This window comes from Lutra lutra, chromosome 4, assembly GCF_902655055.1.
Source record: "Lutra lutra chromosome 4, mLutLut1.2, whole genome shotgun sequence".
In the NCBI taxonomy this organism is placed as follows: domain Eukaryota; kingdom Metazoa; phylum Chordata; class Mammalia; order Carnivora; family Mustelidae; genus Lutra; species Lutra lutra.
Genome location: NC_062281.1, coordinates 114,262,012 through 114,274,564, shown reverse-complemented (window position 1 = coordinate 114,274,564; position 12,553 = coordinate 114,262,012). Strand labels below are relative to the sequence as shown.

Here is a 12,553-nt window from a genome sequence, read left to right as displayed (position 1 = left end):
ATTATAACTTTTGGGTTTTCAATCTACTATGCGTTTTGTCATCTTCCTCATTTTACAAAAATAAACTAATAAATGCATCAAAATAGGTTTAGGTTCATGACTGGAATGGGTTACACTGCATTTGCATTCATGTGATGCCCAGTACCTGAGTTCAATGCTGCTAAGTCACTGTACGGTCCCGATAATCTTGCCTTTTAAAAATATGAACATGAAATATGTAGTATAGAATTCAGATTATTTTAAGCCATTATGTTGGTTCGTGTTTGTGCAAGTTTTCTGAGCTACACAACTTTGAACCTACTTCTAACCCATACACTGGCACAGAGTTACAAATTATTAGCAAATTTCTAACTCGTACCTTCTTTTATTGCTGTTTCCCTGGTTGGTTTCACAATAAAACACCTTTAGGAGGTTTGTAACTATAAGAACCCAGAGTTCAGTGCCGAAGAGTCCAAGTAGCTGGATTTCAAATCATCCATTATTTATTTGAGAATGTAAGAGCATTTATGGAAGTATACCACTGTCATCTGTTAAGAAATACACAACCATCTCTTAAAACTGTAATATCCTATATGTAACTAATTAGTAAGTTTGGGTTCCTGAAAGATCAAATCTTGAAGCCCACCTTTGATAAATTATTCAGAAATCAGTATTAGAATTTATAGGTATTACTGTCAAATAAAATGTGTCTTATTGTTTTAACTAAGCAGGTTGGTACAGACAATAATTTCAAAAAGCCATCCAAAATTGAAATTGAGAACAAGAATTTCCTTTTTTGGGTAGATAGAACAAATATAGTAAATAAAATAATGTAAAACAATGACTTAATTTTCCAAGCTTGTAGGAAGTGAATTAATGAAGCCTAAAGCATCCCCCATTGTTTCAAAGTGCTTTCTGCAGAGAAATTTCCTATCTTTTCCCTATGTGTGGGTATGTGTGTGTGCTTGTTTGTAACAACAAACAAAATATATACAGAATAATGGAATTACATAACAAACCTAAAAAATATGCCCATCCCCCATCAATAGAAAGAAGCACTTAAAACACAACAAGGAATAATTCCTTCAAGTGAGTTCACCTCACTGAAAAATACTTGATTACTGTTTCTCCTAAAGCAGCTAGAAATTAATAAATACCATCCTCACGAAGTCAGTTGCAGGAAAGATGTATCTTTGGTTATGTCATGCAGGACTCATTCTTAACCATGTCTTAAAGAACCTTATCCACAAGGAAGACTGTGAAAATGTCACACCACAGCTGGATAACACCATTTACCTAGGTGATAGTAATCATGGAGTTAAGGGCTATCTTAACATTCCTTCATTATCTGTGGATAAGGCGAGGAAAAATGTCAAAATTTGAAATTAAAACAAGAAAAAAAAAGAAGTGAACTGAAACTAGGAAAAATCATCAGCAATTCACTCAAGGATGGGGATCATAAATAATGTTACTGATGGGACCAGTGGTTCTTCTGGTGAAATAAATGAAGGCACGGAACGCCCACTGCCAAAAACAAAACAAAACAATACCCTGCTCAACTGCTTGGTGACATACGAACTAACTGTTGTTTGATATTTAAAAAAAAAAAAAAATTTCCTGCACAGATTTCAGAAAAAGGAAAGTTAGGTGGTAACAACTTGAAGTATAAAGTCTCTATGGCCCAAAGAAAGTAGGGAATCCAGAGTCGGTAATTTAGACAGATGTATTTGTATGGTGGAGAGCTTAATTAGCCATCTCCGTTTCACAAAAGTTTTCCTTATGCACACTGACTAAGCTTTCTCTTGATACTGTTCTCACCATGAAAACACTTTTAATTTTATAATTCAACCTTTAATGGACTCATGGAGCATGAGTCTTGCAAGGTATTTCTGGAATTGAAATTCAGGTTTATAAATCATTCCATTATGAATTTGCTTCATGTTTTGCTCCCTTCAACCCCTGCTCCCAGATTCGAATCACTTATAGGCAAGTTGGAAAAAGGCAGTTTCTAAAATAACAAAGCTGAGGATGAGACCTTGGAATCTGACTCTTAATCCTGATAAAAAATTTTAAACTGCAACAAATAGAAGTAACCTTGTTTAATGACTTCTAGAGGCTTAGTGACTTCTTTTATTAAATAAAGAGACCTCCCTCTAATCAGTAGCTTTCCAAATTTTTTAATTTAACCATAATAAAACCTCATTTTACATCATGACCCAGTATAGAAATACACACACATACATGTGTGTATATTATCTGTATAACTGAAAAAAAAAAAGATGTTTGACCAACTTTTATCCCATCTGTGTGCAAAGCATTCAGACTTTTTTTTTTCTGTTCTATTTGATTTTTTAAACTGTTGATTATAGTTCTTTAACTTGGCTCCATAGTACATTCATGATCTGGGAAACAAAGTTTGAAAAACATTGCTTTAAAGTACTCTAGAATCCAGACTAATCATGTTTGAAATAATCCAACCGACATTCCTTGGGTGAGGTTCTGTCTTCGCTATGCTAGTCACTGCCCCTTATTAGCTAATGTGTTTTAGACAGACATTACAGAATGTGACCATTTTTCTATAGCATGTGCAGTACCCCAAGTATCTCATTATTTCCCCATTTACACAAAACAAAACCTTCATGTCAAACAGCAACAATCTTACTCTGAGAAAAAAATAAAGACTGAATAGAGAGCTGGAGAATATTAAAGGAGAAAAACATTCCTGCCCGGCAATGGAAAGTATGTGGTGTATTTCAGGTGGCTATCCAAAACTGAAGACTTTTCAGCTTTCCCTTAAAAAAAAAGAAAGAAAGAAAAAATCTGCAATTCAAGCTGCTCTTCTTTTTTTTTTTTTTTAAGATTTTATTTATTTATTTGACAGACAGAGATCACAAATAGGCAGAGGGAAAGGGGGAAACAGGTTCCCTGCAGAGCAGAGAGCCCAATGCAGCGCTCCATCCCAGGTCCCTGAGATCATGACCTGAGCCAGAGGCAGAGGCTTAACACACTGAGCCACTCAGGCACCCCTCAAGTTGCTCTTCTAAAAGCAGAAATTCCAGTGCTCTGAGAGAATACTTGGGAAAATATTAGCACTGCATTATGGTAATTGTTTTAATCTTGTGAAAATAAGTGGCATATTTTGTATGATATTCTACACTAAAGCAGCATTTGAAGTCTTAACAGCCATGTTTGATAAAGGTAGGAATGTTATTTAGCCATTTTGATATTTCCATCACTCCTAAAATTTGAAGCCATTATTATTTAACACAGTAGGCTAGGTTTTGTTATAACTCCCTCTGAAGGTACTTTGTTATAAAACTTGTTTCTGTCCTCAAATATATTATTATTACCTGTTTAAACTGCTTTTCAGATTCTATTACCTTTAAATTAAAGCCAACACTGCTTTAAAGGAGAAAAATTCTATCAATTTTGTCAATATGGAGAGAGGCTGTTTTCAAAACAGACTTGTTTAATGTGAAGGGACTTAATATAGAACCTATTAGAAATGAGGTACAAGCCCTTAAAAATGTTAGGGACTTTTTGTGGTTTAAAATGAAAGTTCCACCCAGGCTTAGCTGAGCTTATAGCCCAAGTGAATATTTATATATGAATTTATAAATCTTAGAAATAGAGTTTCATGGAAATGTTAACAGGCCCTGAGGTATAGCTGAACTTGTTTTCAGGTAGCACTATAATTTCCAGTGTGTGTATGCTTAAAGACTACAACACCAAAGACTTTTTCTAATGCTGTAATTTTGTAGTTTTATTAGACTGAGTTATAGTATGGGAGAATATTCAGAAATTGCAGCTTAAATGAGAAAACGTGAATGGTGTTACTTATATAAAATACTACTGCAATAGTTCTTTTATTAATTTTTAATGTTCAGCACCCTCTGTGACCTCCTTTATTCTCTTGCTGTCAACATGGCAGGCTGGAAAAATTGAAATGGGCTGACAGAAAACATAGTGCATGTTACAGCCCAACTCTGGAGTCTCTTGACTCTCTTTCTGCGGCACATGCTAACGCCGTCCACGTTATTCTGCATTACAATAATATTTAAGGCTCTGTTTGATAGCCCCTGATAAAAGAGAGTTGTGTCTGGACCCTGTGCAGGTGCTTCTTGTCAGCTTTCCTCTTTCTGACATTGCGGGAATGGGAATGGCATTCAATTACCAGCAGAATATAATTTTTAAAAATCATGGCTCATAGACACACTTCATGCTCTCAAAATATAATACCTCAGCATGGATAGTGTTTTATTTGTGTCTACCCAGCCTCTTCCAAAAGCATATTTTGGTCTGATTCAGCAATGCTTTTCTCGAACAGTGGGACACTGCTATATTATGTATATTTACCACTGTCTCTATCACCAAGGAGACTAATCCCCATACCCGTACAGTCAAGAACCTTACAGCATTGTCTTTGCAGGACCAAGTTCATGTTGTCACAGCAACAGAGTGCACAGGGCAAAGATACTGAACTGACACACTGGGATTAAAACTTCTGTTGCTGTTTTAAATGCAAGTGTTTGATGATGAGAAAAGATATACAAAGGTGTGAGGTCTGAAATGTCCTCTCAGCTGACGCCACAAATGCAGTTTTAAGAATTCATCTGGGACAGTAATGAAAGCAAGGTTTTTTGAAGAAGGTACATTTCAAAATTCTAGGAAAAGCGAAACAAATTCAGACTCTGAAAAAGATATTATCATCAGGGTGCTTATGTTTTTCTCTGCGATGGCGCTGGTATTACCCCTTGCTAGTAAGTGACAAGACATTCATGACAATGAGAAATTCTGAAGAGAGCTCAGACCACGAGAGAATCGAATTCACACACAACCCTATATTGGTATTCTCTCATCTTTTGCCATCAGTCACTTGAGCCTTCACACTCAGTATGTTCCATCTGTCATAACTATTAGGAATTTTGACCAGCAATGAGTTATCAGAATTAGGGATCAAAAAGACATGATATACTTGCTTGCAACCTGACTTCTGATTTTTCAGCAACCTTCAAGAAAGCAAATTGCAAGAAGAGGGCAACACCTACCAGATACTCCTCCGTAGGTAGTCCTCTTCCCAAAGCCCACTGCTGGCCAAGGCGTGCCATCGGCTTTTAATCCCATTAGACCTGAGACAGTGTTGGTGGCTGTAACGCCATCTGCGCCACCTATGAAAAACACTTCATCATTTACCTGAGGTTTTTTAAAACGGATGATGGTCAAAAGTCATTCAAGCCCACACGACCCAGGAACACAAACACTCCTTCCCTTGAGAACATTTCCTTCCCTCAAGTGACTTTACTAATTTCACTCCTACCATTTTGCTTAAAATGCTAGACATAAACATTTTTAATTCTCATCAATTCATTTTTCCATTTATTATACAGATTTATAGATGCCAAGTATTTTGTAATTGGCGTTATTTCCCAGGTAGTTTTCAATACCTTTGCAAATCAAGATGTAATTTCCATTGGATAGGGCATGGCATGTAAGATTTATAAAAGCATTCACTGCCTGCATGATTTATGTGTTTAATAGATATTTATTGGACATATGTTTAAGGCAGTATACTAGGCCCTATCAAATACAAAGGGAACTCACAAGAAATTTCATATTGTGGAAGCTGGTATCTTTTTGTTTTGTACTTCATTAAAGATTCAAATGCTACTGCTGGATTGTTACATTATGAGGTCATTTATTCTGGAGTGGGTCACTGTGATCATGGTTTTGTTTCATAATCTTTTGTGCGCGAAGCAAGTGTTTATCAAGAAAGATTATAAATGTCCTTGTTTAGACTCCATTTACTAGCTCGAGTCCAGGTGTGAACCTACTGCATTTGTGAGATCAAGTGCTCAATCTAGTACTTTTCCTAAACTCTAAACAAAGATAGACACATATATTTGTGGATAAAGGTACACTTTGGAATGGCACATACTTCAGGCCAATAGTTCAGTGACTAGAAAACCGACACAAGTTTAGTTCTTACCTTCTTTTGCAGCTCTTGCGATGCTTACAATATCAGTGACATTTGGGGTCAACTTGGCAAAGAAAGGAATCTGAACAGCTTGCCTCACCCAGCGACAGATGTTCCGTACCAACTCTGGATCCTGTTCAAATAGGTCAGTTAAATATAGAACATAATTAAAGAATTGTGATCAGAATGTGTACTGGAACAACAGCAAAGCTGGATATGTGCAAGACAAATCCAACTTGACAATGAGCTACATGATATATTTCTCAATTCCGCCTCAGTATTACACCTAGACTCATTAGGGAACTAAGGTTAACACACTTCCAGTGAACTGCAAATTCATCACATAAAGGTTAAATTCCTCAAGGGAGCCTTTGGAAAATAAAATTACGAAGAACCAAATGGAAGAAACTGTTTTCTACTACCAGTTAAATAATACCGGGAGTAAAGCATAAACTTCTGGTGGTATTTTTGGTAAATATTACAGAATTTCCAGCAACCTCATTGGCTTAAACCTAATAAAAAATACTTAAGCTGCTGATTCCTGGATATTCTATCTGAAGCCTGTTGTTTCCATTATTAGAAGACTTAGTCTTGATGAAGTGTGTTCAAAAGAAAATCCATGCCTTCCTAATCAATCTAATTATGATATATAGTGTATGCTAATACGGAATAATTCAGCCTTGGATTATACATGAGCTGATCAGTAACTTAGTTTACTTTTGTAAATGTTATTAAGATCTGTGAAGCACTTTTCAACATTCATCTACTTGAAAGAATTGATCAAAATGACAAAAATGAAATCAAATATCAAATGCTTATCTTTAAAAGCAAGGAATAGACATTTTCCTGTGCCTGTTTCCTGTGATTTTTCAGGCTTCTATTTTCTCATGGGACAAGTATCATTTAGAGGGCAATCACCTATCCTTTCCATTGAAAATAACTTAGCTGTAGCAATGTTCTTTGATTTCAACACATACAATAGTCCTTTTTTTTTTATTACTTTTAGTACAAAATTTATTCTGACAGGTACTGATAATGCACTTTGATAAATTACCTTAAAATATGCAATAGCAATTCATTATTGAACTTGGTAATATTATCTTAGCAAGTTAAAATGTTTTTTGAATAAAAGAAACACCCAGAAAAATACAGACATATATTTAAACTATGAAACAGCAGGCAAGTATATCATTTGTAATTAATATTTTTATATGTAAGAAAGTTGCTCTTTGCATTTTAACCTTTCAAATTCTTTTAAGATGAGATTTCTAATGTTATAACCTTTAGAAAGAACCTTTTCACTTACGTTTAATGTGTCTTGATCTGTCATCTTGTATTACTCTAAAAGTTGTGCGTTTATGTGCTAAGATACAGCAATGAGGTAATTTCTGTTGATTGTTACCATCTCTATTCACCAAGCTCATAATTTTAACAAAAAAATCTTTGATTTGGTTTGTTCTCTTTTCAGAACAGTAATTTCTTCATTAAACATAAATATTAAAAAAGCACTATATGGAATGCTCTACAGGGCATACTGTGCATTATGAATAGTAAAATCTGGAGACTTAGCTGTACAAATTCTAACTCATGAAAATGGAGATCTGCCCCTGCCCATGCAATGTTCATGAAATATTTATAACCGCTGCATTGGCATTATGAAGGCTGTTGCATCTTTGTGACTTTCATTTTTAAGTTATGAATTTCCATGGGACTTAGCCTAGAAATGACAGTAACTCTAGATGATATGAATTGCATGTCCTTTGTGAGAGCTCTCTTTAAGATAGAATTTGACAATAATTTAAAGATCACTTGAATTGCATAATACGTGGAAGGTAGCCTGATAGGAATTACTGAAACACATACAAAATAGGATTTGGTTCCGATAGAGTAAACACTAATAATCTGATATAGGCTTCTAAGTGGCTTTCGATACTATTGACGACCATGTCTTAATAATTTACTTTGAACATTTATCACATTTTTTTTCTGTTCACTCCCACCAGTTGACTATTCTAAGTGAATGTCCTTCACATGTTGTTTAACAATTTGGAATTTGCTCAAAGGTTTTAAGTTTTTGTAAAAAAAAAAAAATAATAAAATAAAATAAAATAATATATATATATATATAGTATTTACTTGAATAATCTGTCTTTATTTTGAGATGCCATGATTTGACCACCCTATACTTCTGTGAGTAAGGTTCCTGGTGTTCAGATAATATTTTTTTCTCATCTTCATACTCAGCCAAGCCACTTGCTAACTAATCTTTATACCCAGCTGAAACAGAATTTGATTACCTGGGAATTCAAAAAAAAACAAACTTCTGACTAATATTATTGTAAAATTAATGACTATTCTTTAAATTGTAAAGTTTTGCTTGACAGACATAATAGGGAATATTCTAACACAACCAGAAATGTGGTGAGGCTAGTAACATGATAAAATGGATCTGTATACTTTGGGAAATCAAAGAACACTCTGAAACTATTCACACTTTCCTGGTTTCCTCACACTTTTGATATTAATGTTTGAGATCTAAAAGCAATTAATAGTGTTTCTGCAACTTGACCTTAAGAATTTCCTAGTGATAGCATCAGATGGTGTCACCCATTAAAGCCAATTTTTAAAATCTTACTGAAACAAATAAATTTTAGACAATTTCTAATGCCTCCCCCTTCCAAATCTTCAAGATGGGAAATACACAGAGGTATTATTATTTCTGACAAATTGATACTTTAACATTAACCACACCAACAAAAAGTAAATAAAACCAAACAATTCTGGACTGCTTTTCTATTTCTAGGCACAAAGCATTATAAACACTCAAAATTAGTTGTCTCAAAGAAAGAAGAATAAATAAGAACTCAGTATTTTCCACTGATTTCTTTACAGATTCATCAAAATACAGACTATGCCTATGTTTAAGAAAAACCTGAGTATACTTTTTTTATTTTTTAAAAGATTTTATTTATTTATTTGAGAGAGAGAGGGAGATATCATGAGCGGGGGGGGGGGGGGGGGCGTCAGAGGGAGAAGCAGACTCCCCACTGTGCAGGGAGCCAGAACCAAGGCCCTATTCCAGAACCCTGAGATCATGACCTGTGCTGAAGGCAGAGATAACTGACTGAGCCACCTAAGGTGTCGCAAAACCTGAGTAAATTTTTTGACAAATAATATCTAAAAGCATGAAATCCAAGACTTCCTTACAAATCTGGGATAATTCTGGAAAAAAAAAAAAAAAAGAGTGGGTAATGATGGGAAAAAAACCCAAACAGCTTAACAAGACTCTTAAAGTGTGTGACTCACAAAGTCTACCTAGATCTTAAAGTCTTTATTGGCTCTTCCTACAGGTATTAATAACGCCTATCTCTGACCATGATTTGCAATCTCTCCCACAGCAACTGTGTGTGTGTAGGTGAGTATACTTCTTTGTAAAGTAACACGTTGCTTTAAACACCTGTTAACCTTTTTGTTATTCATGTGATCACCAAAGAAAACTCTGAGACAATTGAATGAGTTTTTCTGCCCTGTGTGATAAGATAAGCAAGAAATTGCTGAAGCACTTAAAGGCGTGAGTGATGGGGCTGGGAAACCACATGGTGGTCTTGAGAGTACTGCGTTGAGGGGAAGCTACCAGACCAGACCTGCAAGGTGCTGACAAGAAGATGAAAGTGAGCCAGACACAATTTTGGTTTCTCTGACAACTGTAATGGGCAGACTCCCTGTGTCTGCCTGCAATTAATACACTTGGAATCGATCTCTATGAAAACCAAACAATAACAACAAAAACTAGAAAATGTAGCTCTTAATAGATTGTTGGCTACAGTAGTTTCGACTGTCCAAAACTGTTTGTAAAGCCATATTTTGGGGGCGCCTGGCTGGCTTAGTTGTTAAGCATCTGCCTTTGGCTCAGGTCATGACCTGGGATGGAGCCCCACATAGGGCTCCCTGCTCAGTGGGGAGCCCGCTTCTCCTTCTCCTGCTGCCCCTGCTTGTGTTCCCTCTCTCGCTGTGTCTCTCTCTGTCAAATAAATAAATAAAATCTTCAAAACATAAAAATAAATAAATAAAGCTTTATTTTCTATCTGGGCCATAAGATAACAATTTCTAACTCTAGTAAACTTAAAGCTTAAATTTTTTAAAAATGTACTTTTCTATCTGGACTGTAAGATAATAATACATTTTTAATCTAGTAACTAGTATGTCTCTAGTTACATATTAAAGGGGTTCTAAAAATGATATACCCTGCTGCGTCTGAGACCCCAAGATGACCTCTCCATTGTAGGACAGGCATTTCCACCAATTTCCTAGGGCATCAAATCTCATTGGTTTCATGCCCTGTACAAAAGAACAAGCATTAGAGAATGAGGCTGTGAGAATTTCTTGATAAGCTAAATTACAAGTGAAATTTTTGACTTTAAGAAACATTTCTCTCCAATTTACCTGGTAATTTTCACTCCGTACAGTTCTTTTCAAAATGGCTTTCTTAGAAGGTGGCATTTCAATGAATCCACTGAAAATTTTTACCAGCAATAAATGTTTTCCACTAAGGAACTCCTAAGTCTTAATTCGCATGAATGCCAGGAAGTAGCTAGCATTTTTTATTATGTCCACTTCTCTGACAGAGAGAACTAGGGCCCAGAAGATCAATCTGAGTACCTATTTCACCTTCTTAATTTTCTTTCCCATTATCATGTCCTACACCATCATCTTCTTTAGCAAAATTGCTCCCTAAAGTGAAATTCAGCCATCAATTGTAAACCAGAACTACAAAGGCTTCTACTTCATTTATACTTGTAAGACTAAATGTAGCTTCAGAATAATAGGCAAACGTGATGTATTTATCCTTCCATGTCAATAAAATAGAACAGAAAGAGTTAACTACTTCAGGTAGAATTATTAGTAAATGCAAAGAATGGGAATGTTCTAAATTAACTTATGGTTTAACATGTGCTCTTTTAAAATTGAATTTCCTGATTTAAGAATGCTAACGATGATACAGTCACCTTGGAAAATCACCTGGTAGTTTCCTAAAAAGGTAAACATGCACTTACCAATCCACCCACCAATCTCACTTTGAATTATATATCTAAGAGACATGACAACATATATCTACACAAAGACTCGTACAGAACATTCAGAGCAACTCTTTCAAAAAAGCTCCAAATTGGAAAAGACCCGAATATTCACTAATATGTGAATGAATAAACAAACAGTAACATATCTGGAATGTTATTCAGTGATAAAGAGAAATGCATCTACTGGATCTTGCAACAATTTGGGATCAATTAAAAAAATTATGTTCAGCTAAAGAAGTACACAAGAGTTTAAATGCTGTATGTTTATTTCTATGAAATGCCACACACACACACACACACACACACGATGCTAATGAAAGCAGGGCAGTGGTTACTGAGATTAGCTGGGGTAACGAGGTGATTAAGTGGGAAGAGGCATAAGAGAATTTTTGAGTGTAATGGAAACACTGTGTAACTGGATTGTAGTCATGCTTACACAGATGCAGACATCTGCTGAAACACATCAAACTCTATACCTAAATGTGTTCTTTTTATTAAAGGTAAATCATATAGCCACAAATTTCTTATAAAATATATAAAGAGAAACAATTCAAAAGGTATTTAAATATAAATTAAAAATGAATGCTGGTGGCATTCTAGGCTATGTGGGTTCTATTTTTTTCAACAAATATTCCTTGACCACAAGGCATTGAACTTGTCTGTGCTGGAGACTCAGATGAGTGGAACAAGGAAGGCACAGTCTATTAGAAAATAGAACATCAGATACATACATGAACTACATGTTGGATGTTTAGTATAAAAAAGGAGATCTTAATAATGCTCTCTCATTTCAGATTATTTCAGAGCACATAACAAAGGGTTGGCACACAGTAGGCTCCAAAAAATACCGTTGAATTGGTATAAATTAACATGGGCTTTCTTATTTCAATTTTCTCAGAAGAAAATAGACTGTAAAATTATTGGGTCCAGGATAACCTAATAAACAACTGTTTTAGGCATTACGCCTTATGTTAGACAACGGTGATTTTAAAATGTAGAAAACACTATCCCTATTCTTCAAAACAAAACAAATCAAACTTTATGATCCGAGGGGATAATGCATATAACAAACATCAAATGTGGAAAGCAAAATGTTGTACGTATATACACCTGCAATGTATGAAATATTTTCTATGTTATATATATTCTTTCTTCTCTACTTCCTCTGTGCCTTAATTTGAAGATGACATGGAACTGCTTTTGTGTTCTCTCCTCCCCAGGCACTACAACCTTCTCCATTCTGTTTCTCACCTCAGCCTCTCTTTCTCCCTGTCTCCTCGCCCAGAGTGTCCTTATCCTTTTGTCCCTTGATGAACACTTTCAGGGTAGTTGTCCATGACCAACCCTCCCATCCTACCTCAGAACAGGATGAATGAGTAAAGGACTGACTTTTAAATACTTCCATAACATTTCCTTATTCCTTCCTTTATCACAGTATTTAATCATCACCCATTTATGGGGTTTTTTTTTTTCCTCTCAGCTAGACTATTAGTCTTTTAAGGGATGTATCCTACGCTTGTAT

At 35.3% G+C, this 12,553-nt stretch overlaps 1 protein-coding gene across 1 annotated transcript in view; it reads right to left on the bottom strand.

Moving 5' to 3' along the window:
* DPYD (dihydropyrimidine dehydrogenase) overlaps positions 1–12,553 on the bottom strand; it is an 853,664-nt gene that overhangs the window by 236,626 nt on the left and 604,485 nt on the right. Inside the window, exons 17-18 of the mRNA XM_047727240.1 lie at positions 5,966–6,086; positions 5,028–5,147 (exon numbers count right to left, since the gene is read on the bottom strand). Coding sequence (XP_047583196.1) covers positions 5,028–5,147; positions 5,966–6,086 — 241 coding nt within the window. The remainder of the gene's footprint in view (positions 1–5,027; positions 5,148–5,965; positions 6,087–12,553) is intronic.